Below are 24759 nucleotides of genomic sequence, written 5' to 3' on the forward strand. Positions count from 1 at the left end.
AGGACAAGCAAGGCTATGTGCACTGAGGACAAGCAGGGCTCTGTGTACTGAGGACAAGCAGGGCTTTCTACACTGAGGACAAGCAGGGCTTTCTACACTGAGGACAAGCAGGGCTCTGTACACTGAGGACAAGCAGGGCTCCCACTGCAGGAAATCCAATGCAAGTTACGCTACCGTTTACTTAGCTTACAACAAGTCAACCGGAAGTCTACAAATTTACCACTATTGCGGACATTTGGTGGACCCATTGAAGTAAATAGTAGGATTTCTTGCAGCGCGTAACGGGCTGCAAGTTTTATTTATTTATTAATTATTTTTTTTATTAATCATCTCCAAAAAGTAAGTACCAAATTGAGAAACAGTTTTCCAAACCCCCCCCCCTACCAACCTCCCCTCCGTATCCTCTGAGAGAAAGAAAAAAAATAATAATAAAAAAATATATAGTGTTAAAGTGTTTCTACTCTCTCCCCTCCCCCTCCCCTCACCCGGTCCCCTTACATTTATTCAGGCTAACGGCCATCCTCCATGCAACTCCGGAGAAAAAGTCCACTCCATATATACTATACCTCTACTCCATATTCTTTTTTTAACCCCCTTTTTCCAGTCCCCAATATTTGGTGTTTTTATAAATATCCACTGCCTCACTATCATTAACCTTGCGTTAAAAAAAAGCCCTTTGTATATTTTTATTCAATTCCTTGTTTACCCCTAGCCTAACATCGTCTCCAAGGATTGTTCCAAAGGGGGACAGGTCTATCCTGGTCTTCCAAGCTTTCTCTACCTCTAATTTTACCTCAATCCAGTAGTTTTTTATTTTCTCGCATGTCCAAAACATGTGTAACCAACTTGCCTCCTCTTGTCCACACTTTCGACAGATGCTTGAGTTCCTCTTGCCTATCTTAAATAAAAATAATGTATAAGTGTATAATACAATCTAAAAACTATATTAAACTGTATCATTTTATGGTTCACATAAACCTGTATTAATCCTACTATATATTTTTTCCCACTGTGTTTCTTCTATTATTCCCAGTTCCGGCTGCAAGTTACAATTATGTGAACATACCTTATATGGGCTTGACATTCATCTGGTTGTGGTCAAAACTTATTCGCACAGTGCTTAACCCCTTAATGACCAAGCCCATTTTCACCTCAAGGACCAGGCCAATTTTATTTTTGCGTTTTCGTTTTTTCCTCCTCGCCTTCTAAAATCCATAACTCCTTTATATTTCCATGTACAGACCCATATAAGGGCTTGTTTTCTGCGTGACCAATTTTACTTTGTAATGAAACCTCTCATTTTACCATAAAATGTACGGCGAACCCCCAAAACATTTTTTTTTAGGGAGGAAATTTCAATGAAAACCAAAATTTTACACATTTTGGAGGGTTTTGTTTTCACACTGTACACTTTATGGTAAAAATGATAGGTGTTCTTCATTCTGTGGGTCAATACGATTAAAATGATACCCATGGCTAGATACTTTTATATTTTTGTACCATTTAAAAAAAATCTAAAACTTTTTGTACAAAATCAGTAATCTAAAATCGCCCTAATTTGACCACCTATAACTTTTTCATTTTTCCGTATATAGGGCGGTATGAGGGCTCATTTTTTGCGCCGTCATCTGTCCTTTTTTTAGATACCACATTTGCATATATAAAACTTTTAGATAATTTTTTATAAATTTTTTTTTTTTATAAAATGTGACAAAAAAGCAGGATTTGTGGAATTTTTTTATTTTTTACGTTTACGCCATTCACCGTACGGGATCATTAACATTATGTTTTGATAGTTCGGACATTTACGCATGCGGCGATACCAAATATGTTTATTTAAAAAAATTACGCTTTTTGGGGTAAAATGGGAAAAACTGACAATTTTCATTTTTATTGGGGGAGGGGATTTTTCACTTTTTTTTTTTACTTTTTTTTTACATTTTTCAACTTTTTTTTAACACTTTTTATGTCCCCATAGGGGACTATCTATAGCAATCGTTTGTTTGCTAATACTGTGCAGTGCTATGCATTGGACACAGCACTGCTCAGTATTATCAATGATCTTCTGCCCTGGTCTGCTCGATCACAGACCAGAGCAGAAGACCCCGGGAGACAGCCGGAGCTATGTAAGGGGACCTCCGGCTGTCATGCTGGATGATCGGATCCCCGCGGCAGCGCTGCGGGCAATCCGATCATCCAATCAAAGTGCCGCAATACCGCAGATGCCGTGATCTGCATTGATCACGGCATCGGAGGGGTTAATGGCGAACATCCGCACGATCGCGGATGTTGGCCATTACCGGCGGGTCCCCGGCTGCTGCTAGCAACCCGAACCTGCCGTGTATGATGCGAGCACCCTTCCGATGCTCGCGGTCATACACAGGACGTAAATGTACGTCCTGGTGCGGGAAGTCCTGCCAAACCAGGACGTACATTTACGTCCGTGGTCGTTAAGGGGTTAAAGGCACTTCTAACCACTGTATTAAATCTTTACATTTTACAAAATGTTTACATCGTTTACATTTTATGATTTATAAAAATATTGACTCTGACTAGTAATTTACATAGATCCCATTTCACTGACATTATTGAGGCTCCTGTGTCACAGTGATGAAGCCTTGAAATGTCTTTGATGAGATCTGGGACTTAAATCTATGCCAGGGGTGATTTTTCAGGGGTTAGAAGTGATAGCCATGAGTATGCATTATTCTGCACAATGAGAATGAATTGTCCAGAAAAATAAAAGGCATAACACCCACTTATATGTAGTGTTGTTTTTGTTCAACAGTTTTTTTTTTATTAAGGAATTTTTCTTAAAAACAGATATTTGACAGTAAAGAAAATATGAATACGAAGAATAATAAACAAAGGTCATTACATATTAACAAGACCAGGTTACAATATGGTAATCTGCATAGATCCGGCTGTCAAGATGTTGTAAAGTCCAGATTTTCTCTGGTCGGCTCTATGTAGCGTTGTAACTATTCTCAGCAACCTCTATGAAAATGTTAATGTCAACAGTTATCTCAATCAATGGTCCCTAAGCTGTGGTTTTCCTGCTTACCCCCCAGCATGATAGCCGATGTTGGTAAATATGCCAATGACGGTGCCTAACACTAGATAATATACAGTGTCCCACCATTTAATGATAGCTGCATTGATGTAAAAATGTCCTGTACCTATTGGAGGAATAATGTCCACTATGCATAGCATGGTCACAGCAGACTAGATGTAGGCTTGGAACTTGGCCATCTTCAGTGGTCAGTCACAGTGGAGTCCATTTATTAGGCTCCAGATACATACTGTATTATACACTGTTATTCAGTCACCACTCATTTCTGAGGGTTTAAGAAAAATAAAATAACAGTTTTAAGGCTATAATACCTTGTATGGCTAACAAAAAATTATGTTAAATAGTTATGACTAGCTATGCAGCCAAAAATGTGCAGAAGCCACAGCACTCCAATGGATAGTTCAAAAAGAGCTTTTATTCACCAGTCCAAGCAGGCTCAACAAAGACCCTGTGGGGTTAAAACATTACACATACAGTGGGGAAAAAAAGTATTTAGTCAGCCACCAATTGTGCAAGTTCTCCCATTTAAAAAGATGAGAGAGGCCTGTAATTTTCATCATAGGTATACCTCAACTATGAGAGACATAATGAGAAAAAAATCCATAAAAACACATTGTCTGATTTTTAAGAATTTTAAGGAGTCTCCTCTGTCCTCCATTCATGGCACCTGTTTGAACTTGTTATCAGTATAAAAGACACCTGTCTACAACCTCAAACAGTCACACTCCAAACTCCACTATGGCCAAGACCAAAGAGCTGTTGAAGGACACCAGAAACAAAATTGTAGACCCGCACCAGGCTGGGAAGACTGAATCTGCAATAGGCAAGCAGTTTGGTGTGAAGAAATCAACTGTGGGAGCAATAATTAGAAAATGGAAGACATACAAGACCACTGATAATCTTCCTCAATCTGGGGCTCCATGCAAGATCTCACCCCGTGGTGTCAAAATGATCACAAGAACGGTGAGCAAAAATCCCAGAACCACATGGGGGGACCTAAGTGAATGACCTGCAGACAGCTGGGACCAAAGTAACAAAGGCTACCATCAGTAACACACTACGCCGCCGGGGACTAAAATCATGCAGTGCCAGACGTGTCCCCCTGCTTAAGCCAGTACATGTCCGGGCCCGTCTGAAGTTTGCTAGAGAGCATTTGGATGATCCAGAAGAGGATTGGGAGAATGTCATATGGTCAGATAAAACCAAAGTAGAACTTTTTGGTAAAAACTCAACTCGTCGTGTTTGAAGGAGAAAGAATGCTGAGTTGCATCCAAAGAACACCATACCTACTGTGAAGCATGAGGGTGGAAACATCATGCTTTGGGGTTGTTTTTCTGCAAAGGGACCAGGCGACTGACCTGTGTAAAGAAAATAATGAATGGGGCTATGTATCGTGAGATTTTGAGTGAAAACCTCCTTCCATCAGCAAGGGCATTAAAGTTGAAACATGGCTGGGTCTTTCAGCATGACAATGATCCCAAACACCCCCCCCAGGGCAACGAAGGAGTGGCTTCATAAGAAGCATTTTAAGGTCCTGGAGTGGCCTAGAGGAGATCTGCATGAAGGAATGGGCCAAAAGACCTCTATCATTACCAAAAAGGGTATATAACAAAGTATTGAGATTAACTTTTGTTATTGACCAAATACTTATTTTCCACCATAGTTTGCTAATAAATTCTTTACAAATCAGACAATGTGATTTTATGCATTTTTTTCCCATTATGTCTCTCATAGTTGAGGTACACCTATGATGAAAATTACAGGCCTCTCATCTTTTTAAGTAGGAGAACTTGCACAATTGGTGGCCGACTAAATACTTTTTTTCTCCACTGTAGACTGGTAAATAAAGATAGCTGTTTTTCAGCATTACATTTTTGCTGAATTTGGTGGGATCCACAAACTAGGACTTTTTCTTGCTGTGTTGCACAATATCTATTAAATGGTAACTCTCATTAAAACAAATTTTTGCTATTGCACTAGAAAAATATTTCTAATATACTTTGTTTAAAAAATGAAGTTTTATTTGTGCTTAAAAAAGCTCAAGAGCACATTTTCCCCCATCTCATACACAGAATTTGGATCAAAGCCCAAACACAGGAAGTGCAACCTGGAGTGCTGAGGGGTGTGTGTCCAACCAACAGCATATACACAAAGTAAGTCACTGATAAGTCGGGAGATAGTGCGCAAGCGCCAAGATATGTTTACTTGTTACCATGGGAATACTGAACCCAGTGCGCAAGCGCCGAAAATACCATAGAGGAAAGCCGTGGTATGATAGAAGGGGTAGGACGGGACGAATGCGCATGCCTGATCGCACTAACATCGTTGGTTTAGTGACATAAGAAGGTGAAAGCTTACAAGACCTATCTGGATTGGACTACGAATTATAAACAAGTAAGAAACAAGGATGGAACGTGATTTTTGATAGGTTCTGATGGAAATAGGTATCACATGACTTAGATAACCCGGAAGTGATCCGGTAATAAGACAGAAGGTAACAGGATATAGAATCATAACTAAGAGACAAAATAGTGATGTGGCAGTCCCTGATTGGTCAAAGTAAATTGGTAAGTGACCACACCTACAAACAGAGGACATATATACCACAGTGATTACCCACTCCCAGCATTAGTGTCCTATACCTTGATAAAGCTGGGTCTTTCCAGCGAAACGTCGGGGGGATGCTAGGGAACACTTTTTAAACAGCAATAATAGGAATTGGTAAATTAGATAGAGGAGGTGCATGTTATGTGGACTATAAAGATTGGAATCTTAGGATCCAGATCAATGGAATAAAAGAGTCCCTAACATAGAAGCCCTAGTGAATTAGAATTAGTGGAACCAGTAATGGACCAATCCAATTCCTATATATTGTGTTTTTAAACACCTTCGTTTGTATTATTTTTTGCACCTCATTTTGTTCTTAACAAATAATAAATAAAAGTGAAGTTTTAAAAGGGTGACCCTAGTCGGGGGTCTTAATCCCGGAGGGGTTGTTAACCCTGAAGGGAATTGGAATTTATCAACCAACAGCATATGGCAGTTAAGTGTGAGAGGAGCTATGATTGGATGAGGATGCCTCAGCACCCTCAGCACTCCAGGCTGCACTTCCTGTATTTGGACCTCTGTCCTAAGTCTGTGTATGAGATGGGGGAAAATGTGCTCTTGAGCTTTTTTAAGCACAAATAAAACATAGAAAACTTTATTTTTTTAAACAAAGTATATTAGAAATATTTGTTATTTACCATAAGGAGTGCAATAGCAAAAACATTTTTTTGTGAGAGTTACCCTTTAAGTCTGAATATAAGAGAAGCTGTTCTGTTTGTCATGAATTGTAACTATATGGCCTGGCATTTACCTTACTTCCCTTATTATTTGGCCACATTCATTTTGACTGGCTGTCAGAAATGATTACCTTTTCTCCTGAAGTCCTGACAGGCACGGAGACTGGCAATATAAAACTCTGACAGGGATCCCCCCCCCCCCCCCAAATAAAACAAAAAAACAACAACAATACCCTTGCCAGGCAGTAGGAAAGCAAATAGAATCCTAGCTGTATTAACTGTATAGCTAGAGGTACAACCAGTCACCTCACCTATGTAAAGACATTGACAAAATAGAACAGGCCTAAAGACAGTGTACAAAAATGTCTTAAGCATAAAATATATCAGTGAAGGCTTAAAGGGATACTCCAGTGAAAGACAAATGTTTTCAAATCAAATGGTGACAAAACGTTATACAGATTTGTAAATTACTTCTATATAAAAATCTTAATCTTCCCAGTACTTATCAGTTGCTGTATACTACAGAGGAAGTTGTGCAGTTCTTTCCAGTCTGAGCACAGTGCTCTCTGCTGACACCTCTGTCCGTGTCAAGAACTGTCCAGAATAGGAGCAAATCCCCATAGCAAACCTATCCTGCTCTGGGCAGTTCCTGACATGGACAGAGGTGTCAGCAGAGAGCACTGTGGTCAGACTGGAAAGAACTGCACAACTTCCTTTGGAGCATATGGCAGCTGATAGGTATTGGAAGGGTTAAAGGGTACCTTTCATCAAAAAAACTTTTGATATATTATAGATTAATGTATGCAGAATAACTTTCCAATAGCATGTTATTAAAAAATATGCTTCTTTCTATTTAATTTTCCACTTTGAAAAAATGACCACTAGGGGTCTCCCTACCAGTCCTTTTTTTATAGATTTCTGACTCATGCTGGAGTCCTAAATCTCAGACTGCAGCCCGGACACAGACAAGCTCAACACTGCTCCCTGGCAGCGAGCAGTGCTGAGTTTGTCTGTGTCCCGGCTGCAGTCTGAGATTTAGGACTCCAGCATGAGTCAGAAATCTATAAAAAAAAAAAAAAGGACTGGTAGGGAGACCCCTAGTGGTCATTTTTTCAAAGTGGAAAATTAAATAGAAAGAAGCATATTTTTTAATAACATGCTATTGGAAAGTTATTCTGCATACAATAATCTATAATATATCAAAAGTTTTTTTGATGAAAGGTACCCTTTAAGATTTTTAAATAGAAATAATTTACAAATCTGTTTAACTTTCTGACACCAGTTGATTTAAAAATAAATTGTTTCTAGCTGAGTAGTCCTTTAAGAGAACAAACTTTATATGTTCTTTGTTGTGTCCTGTGCTACAACAATGTATGACCACAGGTAAATGAGTGTTTTTGCCTTTAATTCTGTATGAACGGGACCTTATCCTTGCATTAACTTTTGTACTTTTCAAACATAGGAAATCTAGTGCACAGATTCAGGTCACAACATTGGATGTAGAATATGTTAATGCCCAAGGAATCTTAGCGTCCTGCTGTGTGTTGCAAATCTGTATACTGTTTGTAGTTATTATAAAAGAACAGGTTTTGCAGCTCTTTACGTTGCATGGAAAGTTTCTTTTTTTGTGTATCATGAGCTAAAGGCTCATGCGTCTTAGTGCAGGATTTAAAGGGGAAATGACAAGCTGTTCACCCACATTAAACCTAATACACTGGGTTATAGTGGGTGTGGACAGGAGTAAAATGATGTATTACTTACTTAAATTGGTCCAGGTGTTTTCAAGATATAGAATGCTAATTCTGTTCAGTGCGCAATGGAGGTGGGAGTTGGCTTGCCAAGCTTCCCTGCCTCTGTCCCGTTTGTCACACTTTGCCCGCCCATCTTATGCATATTCATTATTCTTCACTGTCACGTCACTAACTGCCTTCCACCTCTGCGCACTGGACAGAATTAGCATTCTAGCAATAGAGGCCATATCTTGAAAACATATGGATCAATTTAAGTAATAGAAACATAGTAACATAGTTCATAAGGTTGAAAAAAGACCAGAGTCCATCAAATTCAACCTATAACCCTATTGAGTCCCTACTGAGTTGAGGCAAAAAAAAAAAAAAAAACTCATACTAGAGGTAAAAATTTCTTCTCTTCCCAACTTCAAATATTGCAGTCAGAAAACATCCCTGGATCAATGTTCTGTCCCTATAGATCTAGTATACATAACCAGCGATGTTATTATTCTCCAAAAATGCATCCATGCATTTTGAATTCTTTTACAGAGTTCACCATGACCACCTCCTCAGGCAGAGAATTCCAGTCTCACTGCTCTTACAGTAAAGAACCTCCATCTGTGCTGGTGTAGAAACCTTCTTTCCTCAAGACGTAGAGAATGCCCCCTTGTTATAGATACAGTCCTGGGTATAAATAGATCATGGGAGAGATCTCTGTACGGTCCCCTGATATATTTATTAGGGATCGACCGATTATCGGTTTGGCCGATATTATCGGCCGATAATCACGATTTTGGGCATTATCGGTATCAGCAATTACCTTGCCGATAAGCCGAGAATGCCCCGCCCCCTGCACCGCCCCCACCGCACCGCGACCGACCCGCCGCACCGCGACCGCCCAGCCCCCCGACCCGCCACACCGCGTCACACCCCCCACCACACCGCCCCGCCCCATTACCTCCCCCATCCCCGGTTTTATAAATACCTGTTCCCGGGGCCCACGCTACTTCTGGCTCCTGCTGCGTCCTGCTGTGCGCAATGACGAACGGCGTGTGCGACGTGACGTCACCGTCAGTGCGCACAGTGAAAGCTCAGGAGGACGCCACCGGAGCCAGATGTAGAGTGGACCCCAGGCCCCGTGAACAGGTAATTATAAAACCGGGGATGGGGGGGAGGCAATGGGACCGGGGCGGTGCGGTGGGTCGGGGGGGCGGTCGCGGTGCGGCACGGAGGGTCGGGGGGGGCGGACGCGGTGCGGCGGGTCGGGGGCGGCGGTGCGGTGCAGCGGGTCGGGGGGGCGGTCGCGGTGCGGCGGTGGGGGGAGCGTTGGCGGTGATAGGACTCAGGACCCCCGGACAGGCAGGGGGAGAGAAGCGGGTGGCGGCGGCGGTCTACGGCACCGCAAAAGCCACTGCAGTGCATTCATTTAAAGCGCCCACTTTAAATCAATGATCTGCAGCGGTGTCGCGGGGGGATAAATACCCGATAACTTATCGGCTATCGGCCCCAACCTCCACCGATTATCGGTATCGGCCCTAAAAAAACGATATCGGTCGATCCCTAATATTTATACATAGTTATTAGGTCGCTCCTAAGCCTTCTTTTACCTAAACTAAATAACCCCAATTCTGCTAATCTTTCTGGGTACTGTAGTCCTCCCATTCCCCGTATTACTCTGGTTGCCTGTCTTTGAACCCTCTCCAGCTCCACTATATCTTTCTTGTACACTGGTGCCCAGTACTGTTCACAGTATTCTATGTGTGGTCTGACTAGTGATTTGTACAGCGGTAGAATTATTTCCTTGTCGTGGGCATCTATGCCCCTATTGATGCACCCCATGATTTTATTAGCCTTGGCAGCAGCTGCCCGACGCTGGTCTCTACAGCTCCATGTCAATCGCCCCAAGTGTTCTCCCATTTAATACACAATCCCAGCCCAGATTTTTCTTCCCCATGTGCATTACCTTCCATTTATCAGTGTTGAACCTCATCTGCCACTTCCCAGCCCAAACCTCCAACCTATCCAGATCCATTTGTAACAGTTCACAGTCTTCTATTGTGTTATCTACTATACACAGTGCACTGTCCTCTTTAGTGTTTACCGTTTACAGAGTTTAGTATCATCTGCAAAGATTGCAACTTTACTATTCAACCCCTCATTCATTAATGAATATATTAAATAGGACAGGACCCAAGACGGACCCCTTGTGGTACCCCACTAGTAACAGTCACCCAATCAGAGTTAGTACCATTAATAACCACCCTCTGTTTCCTATCACTGAGCCAGTTACTTACCCACTTGCACACATTTTCCCCCAGCCCAATCCTTCTCATTTTATGCACCAATGTTTTATGTGGCACCGTATCAAATGCTTTGGAAATTACCGCTGGTCCAGTCTGGAGCTCATCTCCTTATAAAAGCTGATCAGGTTAGTTTGACAGGGCCGATCCTTCATAAACCCATGCTAATATGGGGTCATACTGTTAGGTTATGCGCTCCGGCCGCACATACTGTCCATGAGCGCATGGTCCCATTACTTGCTGCTGCCGGCGGGGCTGGGACTCACATCGCGGGATGCGCCCGCATGCAAGACCCAGTCCATCATTCACCTGGTGCTTCTCCTGCCCCAGCCTCTGCCTCACTGCTCCGGCGCACGTGTCCCCGTCCCCTATGGCGTGCGCCAGAGCTTTGACATTTAAAGGGCCAGTGCGCCGGAGCAGGGCCAGGGCCAGTGTGATTCTCCTGTGGCTCATTTATATATTCCTCCACCCTCCTCACTCCCCTGCCTGATCTTTGTTGCCTTGAGCCTGAGAGAAAGCATTCCTGTTTCTGCCTTGCCGTGGATCTGATCCTTCCTTTGTGACCCGACATGCTTCTCTGCCGCCTGCCTATTGACCTCCTGCTATGTCCTGACTACGCAACCGTGCCACCTGCCTTGACTTTCTGCTATCCTGACTACGAGCTGCCTTATCCCTCCTGTGCCTCGCATCTCCTCACCCGCCTGTGTGGTCGATCCGCGCCAGGGTTAGCGACCTGGGTGCCGCCTGCCGCAGGAAGTCCATCCCGCTTTGCGGCGGGCTCTGGTAAAAACCAGCGGCACCTTAGACTCCGCCCTCTGGTACGGTCCGAGTCATCTGCCACACAGGTCCAGCGGATCCATATCCACCAGGTTTCCTGTCTTCTGAAACGTGAGTGTTACACATATATTTATTTTTATCAAGATATTCCAAAATAGCATCTCTTAGAAAACCCTCAAACAATTTACATACAACGGAGGTTAAACTAACAGGTCTATAATTCCTGGGGTCACCTTTTGATCCCTTTATAAATATTGGCACCACATTTGCCATGCGCCAGTCCTGGGGAACAGTCCCTGTCACTATAGAGTCCCTGAATATTAAAAATAGGGGTCTGTCTATTATATTACTTAATTCCTTTAGAACACGGGGGTGAATGCCATCTGGACCTGGTGATATGTCTATTTAGATTTTTTGTAGGCGGCACTGTACTTCTTCCTGGGTTAGACAAGTGACCTGTACTGGGGAGTTTACCTTAGCTCGCTGTATTCCACCTGGCATTTCATTTTCCTCCTGTTTACTCGCACCATAAGTTAGTGTTTTGTATTTAGTGCGGGTGAACAGACAGTTTCCCTTTAATTTCCTGTTTTACTCTTGCACTAATTATATAGATAGAGCCCCCACACAATTCCACTTCATGACCCCAGGCCATGGGCCTCCCTTATTTTCATTAGTATTGCCAGGGATCCCTCCAAGCTTTTATGGCAAGTGAAAGGGGCAGTTAGAGACCTAGGGGGAGATTTGGAGAGTTATCAAAACCTGTGCAGAGGAAAAGTTGACCAGTTGACCATAGCAACCAATCAGATTGCTTCTTTCATTTTGAAAAGGGCCTCTGAAAAATGAAATAAGCAATCTGATTGTTTCCTATGGGTAACTGACCAATATTTCCTCTGAATAGGTTTTGATCAATAACCCCCCCCCCCCCCCCCGGGGGGGGGGGGGGCCCACACACACTCACACACACACACACCTTTTAGAGTTATTGAACTGCATCTCAGCCTAGCAGAATTAAAATTATTGTATTCAGTAGGGCAGTGAGGGTTGTTAATGTAAGGATCCCTGGTGGTCTAGGGCAATAAAGGGGTTAATATTAGAATGCCAGGTGGTTTAGGTTAGGGAAGATGTTAATGTCCGAATGCCTGGTGGTCTAGGGCAGTGAAGGTGTAATTGTCATAATTCCAAATTTTCTTATGTAGTAAAATAGTTAATGCTGCATTAGTCGAGTGGTTACTTACCTCTACACATTCCAGCATTGCCCTGACTTAACTTCCTGTTTTGTTACTGCACTGATGAGTTCAGGCGGGATATAGAGATGACAAGTGGCTGTAACCGTCCAGCTACACTCTCTGTGATTTGGAGGATATTGGGAGAGAGAAGAAAAGACAGGGGCGCTCCCTGGTATCGTATATCAAAAAGGTGTGCACCCTCCACCACACTGAAGTGATATACTGACCTGTAAAAAAAAAGTTATACGTTGGTGTGTAACTGCAGTGCTAAGGGAAATGGAGTAGATTTCAGCAGATGGGTATCAGATTCCAGGAAGGAAACCGATTTGGAGAACGAATATACAAGCAAAAAAATGGGTCCTTCATTTGCGTCCAAGTTTTGAGCAGTGCCTCCAAAACCGTTTTTTGCTTCTATATTCTCCTCTGTGGTTTGGAAGAGCAAGTCAAGAGCACTCTGCCCTATTTTTTATTGTATAATGAGCATTAGCTTTGTTAGAGGTCTGTTAAAGTGCAACTTTTGTGACACTTACCGCTTGGCCACTTTGGTAAGTGTCTAACATTACAGGTTAGAACCTAGACATATTGGCCCTGATTTACTATTGTAAACCCAACCTGTTTTGTTGAGTTATGTGCTAAAATATGGCGCAGTGCGCCACAAATTGTGTCTGCGCGAGAATTTGTGACCCAAAAAAAAAAAACCTGACTACCTCTCCATTTTACTCAGAAAACCCAAAAAGGCCATGGCTCCCAATGAGAGGAGGTGTAGCTGCTGAAAAGGGGAGTGTCCCAACATTTAAAAAAAATCCCAACATATTTACTAAGGTTTGAGCTCTGGAAAACCCTATAACTTAGAGCATGTGTAAAAAAATAAAAATTTAAAAATAAAATGTAGGGTAAAGTGCAAAACTCAGGGAAACTCAGCCATTATTTTTAAATGGTCATCCTTATGTAGGATATGTGTGGTGACTGGGGTGTTGCAGTATGTAGCAGGGTCTGGTGGTATTAACCCTGGGGGGCAAGATGTTGTTAACCCCTTAGTGTTCGTGACGCCAGGATGTGTTTACTCCGGTATGGTAATCGCCGTCAACCAACCCAAAAACGGTTTTGTAATAAAGGAATGTCCACAGCAAGGATTCTGAATAAACTGGAACTTTTACTTGAAATGTTTAGGGAACAGTCTTTACAATTATGCAGTTCCTTCAGAGGCAACCAGGACACAGGATACCTACCAGGCTTGCTTGGACTTGTAGTTATTGAGATATTTAGGCAGGCCACTGTGCTGCTAATATATTCCTTAGCTGAGTAGTAGTCACTGGATCTGTAGAGAGAGTTGTAACTCACATTTTAGAAGTGGCTGCTGGACTTTAGGCTTTGGCCTAGATGAGATGAATTTGCAGTATATAGGACTCTATGCTTTCTTGAATGGCAGGAACAAGAGAGCTAACTGGGAGACTACATCCCCTTATATACTAGGGGGCTGGACTAAAGCCCATTGGTTGCTAAGCCTGTAGGTTCTGTACCCAATTAACTCTGGGTATGTCACATGACAGTGGTTCACATGACTAACACTTTTATACATTTGTACAAACTTTATACATATTGACAATGCATACACAATATATACAATGCATTTAAATAGAACAATAAGAATGTTAGCGGGGGGTGTGGGGGGGTCCCGCAGGAGAGCCCTATGGACTCAAGGGACTCTTGCTGAGGGGACTTAAGGATGGTACAGGACTAGGTCCTTTACCGGGACACCACATATGATGTAGCTGAGAAGTTGATGTCTGAGTACCCTGGTGACTCTGATGATGACAATTATGTGATGACCTAGGTATGGACAATGGACCTTATGTCTGTTGTATGTAAGCTGATTAATATGTAAAGAATATTACAATAGAGTGTAGAGTCTGGTACTGCCGCAACAAGATAGTCAAACTGTATATCTATTAGTGGCTGAACGCCATTTGAACTCCCCCCGGATCCATCTACCTCCTTCCTGCTCGTGCCTTATGTCATTATGGAGCAAGATTGAAGTATGTATGAATACAGAAGATGATCCGCTTTACCAGACTGGGGGAGTGCTCCATTCATATGCTTTCTGGGATTGCATCTTATGCCTGTATTATTCACATGTAGCACCACCGGCAGCAGCCAATCCTGCACCACAACTGAGCACCTAATACAGCCACGCATAGGTATACAGTGTGACTATCTTGTTGCGGCAGTGCCGGACTCTACACCCTATTGTAATATTCTTTACATATTATTACAATCTGAGAAGGGTTAGAAGGCCATCTCTAAACAATTTGAAGTCCATAATTCTACAATAAGAAAGATTATTCACAAGTGGAAAACATTCAGGACAGGTCATCATTTTCCCAGGAGTGGAATGTCCCAGTAAATTCACCCCAGGGTCAGACGGAAAAATTGAGAAAAAATAAAAAAAACTCTACAGCCTTTATTATAGTAAGATGAATGTGTCTTCTGAAAATGGCTTGTTGTTTAAACCAAGTGTTTTTTAAAGAATTTTTGGTGATTTTTAAAAATGTCAATTTTACTATCTATATTTTAATCCTTTCTGTTCTATACTGGTCACCTTTCAGCAGTTCCTTATTATCATTACTGACAGGATTACTATAAAAGATGACACCAGTAGATAAATAAAATGGGATTAGGCCATTCACTGGTCAGATTTCAGCATCTCTGCCTCCACAACACCATCAGCGCCCCCCCCCCCACCCCCCCCCCCCCCCCACCCTGCACAAAGAACGCTGCAAAGCTCACAGAGCCTGCAAAGAAAACTCTCATGTACGAGACAAAAAAAATGTATAATCAGAAAATAGAAGCGGAATAGAAAAATGAACATATTTTGGTATTGGGCTCAAATCTGAAAAAAAAATGTAAGTGATACATTCAATTTTATGTTCATGACAGTACAATAAGAAAAAAGACTGAACAATCATGGAAATTGACAACCCCTTACTCCCTAGATGACGTCAGTTCCCAATGTAAACAGAAACATATTCTTTTTCTCTGCGTACACCACCAAACAAAGCATATTAGCGCAAATATCTCTATCAACTGTCAATCACAGGTCCTTCATGTACCAAAGTATTTGGTGAGGGCAAATTGAGAAGAAAGGTTTAAGTTGCATTGCTAAATAGGTGGCTCCTTCTACCCAGAGACTTCAATGTGAGCAAAAAAAAAAAAGGCAATGAAAGGTCCAAAGGGCTTTGTTGACTCTTTGAAGCATTGGATGGGTATTGGTTGAACGAGAGCTGAGCATTCCATTCCACAGAAGAGGGGCCTTCTATAGCCCTCTTTAAATTACAGTTTTAGGTTTTATAATTTATTTTTACTCCAGTTTCATTTATTCCTTATGGGATGTCAGGCACTATTTATTGTCAATGTAGATTCATAGCATCTCTTGATAACATGTATTTACTAGTATATGTTACTTTGATCCATTGATGTAAGAATTGGTCCTGCCATTGTGTTTTCTCTGCAGAGCAGACCAGAGAAGCAGAGAGTGAGGTTGGCCCTCACCCTAGTGCCCCCGCTGAGGTGACTGTAGAAGAACCTCAACAATCCCTGGTGGCTGAAGAGCAATCAGGAGTCCTGGCTCCTACGTCAGGGCTGCTGCAGGTCACAGAAAGAAGACGTGAGTATCCTCACTATGATATTAACCACCATTGACACTTCTGTACAACCATGACCACATTGTGGCCCCTTACAATTCATCATGCTACCTTAAAAGCATCATAGAAGAGTGCCTTGTGGGTGTTCTAGATGTTTCATTGTTGCCCAGTATTTCCTGGGTCTTTCAGCTGTTCTAGGGAAGATATCTTTGACTATGATGAACAGTAAGTTTTTATTGATATATGAGACATAAATTTGTTTTCTTAAAATGATTACTGTAGACTAAAAATAAAATAAATGAATACATTAAAACAAGAAGTATAGAATGTGTTGACAGATGCAAGCCTTCTGCCCATCTAGTCTTTCCAATTAAATAACAAAACAAAAACAAGATCTGCCAGAAAACAATGGACAATAAATAGTGAAGGCATGACTTAAATGGACACCTCTGAATGCATTTTTAACTCATGCTTTACATGTTGATGTAGTCATAAATCAGCTTAGTTCTTCCAGTAGAGGAGAGAAGGGCTGATATCGGATCAGTCAGAGAATGGCTTCTCTGATAGACTTCACTGACAACAGGAGACTGAAGAGCTTGTAGAAGGAAGAGGGAGAAAATGTTGTATTAAAGACCTATAATGGAAATGTTTACGACAAGGGGTACTCCTGTGGCAAAAAAAATAATTAACTAGTGCCAGAAAGTTAAACAGATTTGTAAATTACTTCTATAAGAAAATCTTTATCTTTCCAGTACTTATTAGCAGCTGTATACTAAGAGGAAATTCTTTTCTTTTTGAATTTCTTTCCTGTCTGTCCACACTCTGCTGACACCTCTGTCTGTGTCAGGAACTGTCCAGAGCAGCATAGGTTTGCTATGGGGATTTTCTCCAGCTCTGGACAGTTTCTGACATGGACAGAGGTGTCAGCAGAGAGCACCGTGGACAAACAGAAAAGAAATCCAAAAAGAAAAGAACTTCCTCTGTAGTATACAGCTGCTAATAGGTACTGAAAGGATAAAAAAAAATGTATAGAAGTAATTTACAAATCTGTTTCACTTTCTGGAGCCAGTTGACTTAAAAAGACCTAAAAAGAAAAAATGTATTCCACCGGAGTACCCCTTTAAGGGGAATGTGTTAAAAGCTGTGAAAGCTTAAAACTAAGCAGTGACTTACTGTTTTGTACAGGTCACTTTCCAGCAATATCCTTCTGATCATCTCAGATAGAAGTACAGTGAAATGTGACACCAGTATATAGAGTATAAAGATAATACACCATTCACAATAACCAACATGTGAATAATATGAGTCCATAGCCTTTAATCTTTAGGGCCAGAATAAGTTCTGTAATAGGTACCCCACCTACTATTTGATTTTTTTACCTAATTATTATTAGTGGGGGAGTCTTTATAACTACCTCCCTAAGTATAAATACTATGGTTCCAGTAGTGGTGTCACAGCTGAAAATGAGAAGTAAATGTTTTATCTAGTGTAGTTTCAGGAGGAGGACAAGAATTTGGAAATGCAGAAAGGTAGGAGGGAAGGTAAGTAGACAAGTATGTCACAGGTTAATATAACTATTGGTCATTTATGATCCTTTGCCTTCTTATGTGTGAGAAGAGAATATAGGTTTCTTTGAAGCACAGAGGCATGAGTGCAACCACCTACACCCTCCCTAGAAGTATTGCCCAACATGTTGTTCTCCAGATATTGTGGAACTAAAGCTCCTATCATACCCTTAAAGGGTACCTCATCCTTTTCGCCCAGCATAGCTACAGCAAGCAGTATCCATGAAGTATATTTGCCAGAAGTCCCATAGACTGCCCCCTTTTTTCACCTACACCTACATGCAGTTATTTTTTTTATTTTTTTTTTAATAGTGTATTTAGTGATTAATATTAGTATTAGTATAGTGATTTTTTTGAGTTGTTTCTTTTCCTGCATTTTTCTTATTACAAGTCATGGGATTCTTATAGCTTGTGACTCAACAATTTCTATTGAGGAGTCTGGGGGGAAAACACCCACATTAATGTACATCTGTTTTTTTTTCTGTTGTTTTTTCCTTGGAAGAAAAATGCCACCATTTCTTAGCGTATTGCCGCTACGAGCAGACACACTGCTAAGTGCGAGTCGCAGCGTGCATGCACAGTATACTCGCGTATCGCGGCAGCTCTCGACCCAGCTCATGGAGCAGGGGGAGCAATGTGTGTGATTAAACCGCGCATGCGCGTCAACTCGCACATAGCAGTGTGTCTTCTCGTAGCGGCGTATTGCCACTCCGAGCAGGCACATGTAAAGCCACCATGCAGCGGTCCTTCAGCGGCGGATCTGCCGCATAAAATACGCTGTGGGTCCGCTTGTGTGACCATACCCTTAGGCTAAGTTTTCACTTGTTTTTTTTTCTGTCACTTTTTAGAAAACTGCCATTTCAGTTTTTGAGCCAAAGCCAGAAATGTATTCAAAATGAATAGGACATATAAAGGAAGGACTTACACTTCTCCTCCCTTAGGCTAAGTTTCCATTTGTTTTTGTTTTCTGGCAGTTTTTGGAATACTGCCACTGCAGTTTTTAAGCCAAAGTCAGAATTGGATCCATAAGGGAGAAGTGTAAGTCCTTCCTTTATATGTCCTATTCCTTTTGAATACACTTCTGGCTTTGGCTCAAAAACTGCAGTGGCAGATATCCAAAAACTGCCAGAAAAAAAAAACAAGTGGAAACTTAGCCTAACCAGAGTTTTTTCCTTTTGGCCCCAAAAAAAGCCATGTGACAAGTATGATGTTTTTTATTGGTGTTTTTGGACAAAAACACTGTACTTAATCCCACCTTAAAGCCATACCATTGGATGATGTCCCCTATAACAACCCATATTTTTCACTTTAGATTAGGATTCATTGCTATAGCTCAGTGTTTCTCATGTGAGGTCCTCTAGATGCCCCAAAAGGTCATATTTTCTGGATTTCCTTAGTCTTTCACAGGTGATATAACTGTGATGATACCTGATTCACTGACAATAATTATATCACCTGTGAAAGACTAAGGAAATCCTGAAAACATGACCTGTTGGGGGGTCTTGAAGGCCGCGCTTGAGAAACACTGCTATAGTTGCCACTAAAACTTTAGGTTATCAGTGCCACTCCCTAAAATACAACCTCTGTTTATACAAATCCACATGTATTTGAAACTTAGAGATATATTTGTCATTTTTTGCAAGGTTTACAATTGTCACATTCCTAAATTTTACACATAATGGCTTGTATTCTCTCCATGCAGAACCACTCAGCAGCGTCTCCTCTCTTGAAGTGCACTTTGATCTGCTGGACCTGACAGAACTCACAGATATGTCTGACCAGGAACTGGCCGAAGTGTTTGCTGACTCAGATGATGAAAATCTGCACAATGAACCACCCCCAGGTGTGTAAGACTATGTTTACCTAATGTTTGGGCTCTGCAACAAAGGTATATGTTGGAATTACACAACAAGCTTTGCAAATCTATTCCATAGTGTTCTCGCAGAAAGCCCATTTATTTTATTGGATAAAATGTAACCTACCCGTCACTACATTTGGGGCATTTCCTCGTATGCTACATGGCAGATTTTTCCCTTACTGCAGCTGTGTAGATTGCAGTAAGATGTGAAAAATTCTGTAACAATTCACCATGCGAAGATACCATAAAGACTTCAAATCAGTTGTATTTATAGGTCAAATGAGTTTTAGCCTCATCACAATACTTCTCTGAAAATGCATTTTGAATAAGAACATGTTACAAAACTGCAAATGTGAACTGACCTCAACCTACTTATGAGTCTAATAAGTTCACCTGGGTGACCTCCAGCAGTCTTATTAGATGACCAGGTACAGTGACCAAATGCCCTACCTAATCTCTCAGCACAGGCAGAGGATTCATGGGAATTGTAGGCAGCATTACAGAACAATTTCACAGGTACATTTTCATTAAAGGGGTACTCCGCCCCTAGACATCTTATCTACTCCGCCACTGGGGACCCCCGTGGTCTTGGCTGCGGCACCCCAGACATTCGGTGCACGGAATGAACTTCGCTCCGTTTCGGATGGCTGGCAATGCAGGGCGGAGTCTGGTGATGTCATGGCCATGCCCCCTCAATGCAAGTCTATGGGAGGGGGCGTGACGGCTGTCACACCCCCTCCCATAGACTTGCATTGAGGGGGCGTGGCCGTCATGTCATGAGCGAAGCGTGACAATGTCGTCACAAGCCACCGGCCCTGCACCCGACGCTCTAAACGAACATCGGGTGCAGCAGGGAGATTTTGGGGGGTCCCCAGCAGGGGGACCCCCGCGATCAGACATCTTATCCCCTATTTTTTGGATAGGTGATAAGATGTCTAGGGGCGGAGTACCTCTTTAAAAATGCCCATGTCTGCAACATCGGCTAATAGCCTATGCAGCACTATTTAAAAAAAAAATCTATGAAAATCCCAGGGTGCCACACATATCCATGGGTTGTATGCTGTTTTGCAGTTCAGCTCTTTTTGAGTGAATGCAGCTGAGCTGGAAAGCCGCATACAATCTGCAGACAATTGAGGTGCTGTTTTACAAAAAAAAAAGCATTGATGTTTTTTCTAATCCTGCACAACCTTGTTGAGACATTCAAGAGAATAAAGAGTGAGCAGACTAAGATTAATGACAGCTGTTCCAGGCACACCGCATATAACCCAGGGCCAATCAGCCTTTCAATAAACTATTCCAGTTAAAGTGTGAGCGTGTCCTGAATATCTAAGGTGTTATTTTGGCTTTCAGTGGCAAAACATGACCTTGTCTTATGAAGCAAACAGATGTTAGAGACATTTTAGATATCATATACTCAGCCATAGGGTATGTTCACATAGTGGAAAATCAATCTACAATGCATTTCCGAGGGGATTCTGCCAAAAGAATTGACATGTGAAATTGCGCACAGTGCAGCAGAATCCGATTGAAAGCAATGCGATTCTGCTGCATCAGAATTTCCGTGTGGAATTCCATTGTGTGACTATGTCCTTAGCATGAATGTGAAATAGAGATTCTTTCCTCTTTGTTTCATAAGACAAGGTCACGTTTCTATAGGTAGGAAGACAATGTAATAAAGCAGCAGGAAACGCTAGCAGAATGCTTGGATGTATAGGGAGAGGTATAAGCAGTAGAAAGAGAGAAGTGCTCATGCCACTGTACAGAACACTGGTGAGACCTCACTTGGAGTATCGTGCGCAGTACTGAAGGCCGTATCTCCAGAAGGATATAGATACTCTAGAGAGAGTTCAAAGAAGAGCTACTAAACTAGTACATGGATTGCAGGATAAAACTTACCGTATATATTCGAGTATAAGCTGACCCGAATATAAGCCGAGGCCCCTAATTTCACCCCAAAAACCCAGGAAAAGTTATTGACTCAACTATAAGTCTAGGGTGGAAATACATCATCCCTCCTTTCATCATCCAGACCCCCGTCATTAACACCCTCATCATCATCACCGCCTGTCATCATCCCCCCCTTCATCATTACCCTGTCATCATTCGCCCCCTTCATCATCCCCCCTTCATCATCACCGCCTGTCATCATCCCCCTGTCATCATCCCACACCCCCCCTTCATCATCAACGCCAGTCATCATCCCACACCTCTCCTTCATCATCACCGCCTGTCATCATCCCCCTGTCATCATGCCACCCCCCCCCCCCTTCATCATCACCGACTGTCATCATCCCCCCTTCATTATCACCGCCTGTCATCATCCCACACACCCCTTCATCATCACCACCTGTCATCATCCCCCGGTCATCATCCCCCCCCCCCCTTCATCATCACCACCTGTCATCATCTCACCCCCCCTTCATCATCACTGGCCTGTCAACAGTGGTCTTCAACCTGCGGACCTCCAGATGTTTCAAAACTACAACTCCCAGCATGCCCGGACAGTCATCGGCTTTCCGGGCATGTTGGGAGTTGTAGTTTTGAAACATCTGGAGGTCCGCAGGTTGAAGACTACTGCGGCCTTCGTTATCATCCAGACCCCCCCCCCCCACCCCCTTTAGTTTTGTACTCATCTCCGCTCGGCGGGAAGGAAGGGTGAGCTGGTCCAGGCCATCTGTGCTGCAGGGTCCGTCCGGTGGGCAGGGATAGTCATTCCGGGCTGTCCATCTTCACCGGGGGTCGAAGCGCGGAGAAGAGGCCCCCCCGGTGAAGATGGACAGCCCCGAACAACTATCCCTCCTCACCGGACGGTCCCTGCAGCACAGATGGCCCGGACCAGCTCACCCTTCCTTCCCGCCGAGGGGAGGTGAGTACAAAAATAAAGGGGGTGGGGGGTGTCTGGATGATGACGAAGGCCGCAGGGGTCTTCAACCTGTGGACCTCCAGATGTTACAAAACTACAACTCCCAGCATGCCCGGACAGCCGATGGCTGTCCGGGCAGGCTGGGAGTTGTAGTTTTGAAACATCTGGAGGTCCGCAGGTTGAAGACCACTGAGGACGGAGAGTTCACTCGAGTATAAGCCGAGGGGGGTTTTTCAGCATGAAAAATCGTGCTGAAAAACTTGGCTTATACTCGAGTATATACGGTACCAGGAAAGATTAAAGGACCTTAACATGTATAGCTTGGAAGAAAGAAGAGACAGAGGTGATATGATAGAGACTTTTACATAAATAAAGGGAATCAACATGGTAAAGGAGGAGAGCATATTTTAAAGAAGAAAAGCTACCACAAGAGGAGATAGTTTTAAATCAGAGGGGCAAAGGTTTAAAAGTAATATCAGGAAGTATTACTTTACTGAGAGAGTAGTGGATGCATGGAATAGCCTTCCTGCAGAAGTGGTCGCTGCAAATACAGTGAAGGAGTTTAAACATGCATGGGATAAGCATAAGGCTATCCTTCATATAAGATACGGCCAGGGACTATTGATAGGATTCAGATTATTGGGCAGACTAGATTGGCCAAATGGTTCTTCTCTGCCGACGCATTCTATGTTTCTATGTTTAACATCTCCTTTTTACTTACAGGTCTACAATTACCTCCATTTCCTAGAGCTGGGTATCTGCGCTCTCCATCTTGGACCCGATCAAGAGCTGAAAGGGAGAAGAAACATCTCAGCGACTCAGAACTGCAAGGAGGACTGCTGGACACGTACTTCTCTGCAGAGAGATCCAAAGAAAACTAACAATAAGAAAGCCTTTAACCCAACAATTTTGGTCCCTGTTGCCCTCATATCATCCATATCAGGGATTGGACCACAGAAAGTGCCAACACCATAGCTCTCAAAACTGCATTAACCACTGAGACTCAATAGAGGCCATCTCAGTACTACTACTTCTAATATTCTCTGGGATGATAGGGCCTGCTCAGCACATGCAGCTCAGAAAGGTCCAGGCTGGGACTTATCTATAGTAGGAATCTATTAGTAGTGGGGCTTGGATGAACATCATCTACTCGTACAAGTGCAAGTAACACAAGACAAAAGATGAATTGGAGACTTGGTAGAAGCACAGACTGTACTGGGAATATGAGACACAACAATACCAGCTGTAGAATGAATATAGTATATGAATGCGTACATTGGAGGGCCCCAGTACAGTAGCCATGACAGACTGCCATTCAATCCATATAGAGGTCCTACCTGGTGGTCAGAGATGCAAGGATATAATAGGAAGCACTGAGCCTGTGCTAAGTAGTTTAGGACTCTATCATAGATAGTTATCAGCACATTTTAATTGGTAGCATAGAAGAAAGAGGACAACCTGCTCCATGAATGTAGAACTGCATGAAGATCTGGATGAGCATTATCACCTCTGTATAACAAGAGATGAGGACTTAACATAACTTTTTTCATAAGCACAGAATTTCCCCCCACCGCCTTAAATTACACCTCCATCCACAACACCTCAGAATCCATTTTGCGGGGATGCTGTGGGACACGGACTTGCTATCTGCCCCTTACTGTGCAGCCCTTTCATGGGGAGTTGAGGTGCATAAGCCCTTATTTATATGAGTTGGTGTTCCATCCTCTCGCAAAAGCAACATTACATTACAATATGTGTTCTGGTGACCACTTTTGTTTTGTTACTATGGTGACACTTTTGCACTTTATAATGATGTGGCTGCACCCCACAGCATTGGGATTTTGCCCTTGCGAGGGCTTTCTGGCACTTAAATGGTTTGTCATTATAGTTACAAAGGTTCTGTTGCTTGTAACATGACGCATTAAAATCATCCTGAACCACATGGTCATGTATAATGCTTTACTAAGTCTTCTGCTTGTTCTTAAACATAGTACATAGTGTCTGCAGCCTAAACCTAAAGAGGTTGTTTGGGAGAATTAAAACTGACCTACTCTAAACCTGCTGCACAGTACGCCAGATTGGGAGGACTACACACACCTATAGTAAAATGCTCAGAAATACGCATTAAATACAAATATATGCCATATGTATCAACCTATCATAAGCGTGCGCACGGGGTGTGCCGGGTGTGCCCAGGCACACCCTAATCAAGCTCAGGGGGGCATCCTGAGGCCACCACTGAGCAGCCCGCAGAGGACCCCCCCTCACATTCGGGACATCCCTGTGTCCCGAAAGATCTTTTCGGGACACAAGGATGTCCCGGTTACCTTTCTACAGCGGCCCCCACGTTAACTTTAAAAACACAGGGGCCGCCGAGAAGTAGCGCACGCAGGGACGTCATTGACGTCCCGTGCGTGCGCCCATAGTAACGGAGGAGCGGAG

The 24759-nt window shown here is 42.8% G+C and overlaps 1 protein-coding gene and 1 long non-coding RNA gene across 5 annotated transcripts in view; one reads left to right on the forward strand and one right to left on the reverse strand.

The window, feature by feature from the left end:
* DBNDD1 (dysbindin domain containing 1) overlaps positions 1–24259 on the forward strand; it is a 59058-nt gene extending 34799 nt beyond the window's left edge. The window contains exons 2-5 of one of the 4 annotated variants that reach the window (XM_056525967.1): positions 15902–16054; positions 17519–17572; positions 19299–19439; positions 23041–24259. In XM_056525967.1, coding sequence (XP_056381942.1) covers positions 17551–17572; positions 19299–19439; positions 23041–23198 — 321 coding nt within the window. In that variant the 5' untranslated portion in view covers positions 15902–16054; positions 17519–17550 and the 3' untranslated portion in view covers positions 23199–24259. The remainder of the gene's footprint in view (positions 1–15901; positions 16055–17518; positions 17573–19298; positions 19440–23040) is intronic. The other 3 variants (XM_056525968.1, XM_056525965.1, XM_056525966.1) reach the window with 3 other exon arrangements.
* LOC130276499 (uncharacterized) lies at positions 840–13845 on the reverse strand. Its single transcript, XR_008845148.1, has 3 exons — positions 13620–13845; positions 12400–12617; positions 840–898 (listed from the first exon to the last, which is right to left on the reverse strand). It is a non-coding gene; the product is annotated as an uncharacterized LOC130276499 (long non-coding RNA).
* Positions 24260–24759: the final 500 nt, after the last annotated feature.

This window comes from Hyla sarda, chromosome 6 (assembly GCF_029499605.1).
Source record: "Hyla sarda isolate aHylSar1 chromosome 6, aHylSar1.hap1, whole genome shotgun sequence".
NCBI lineage: Eukaryota > Metazoa > Chordata > Amphibia > Anura > Hylidae > Hyla > Hyla sarda.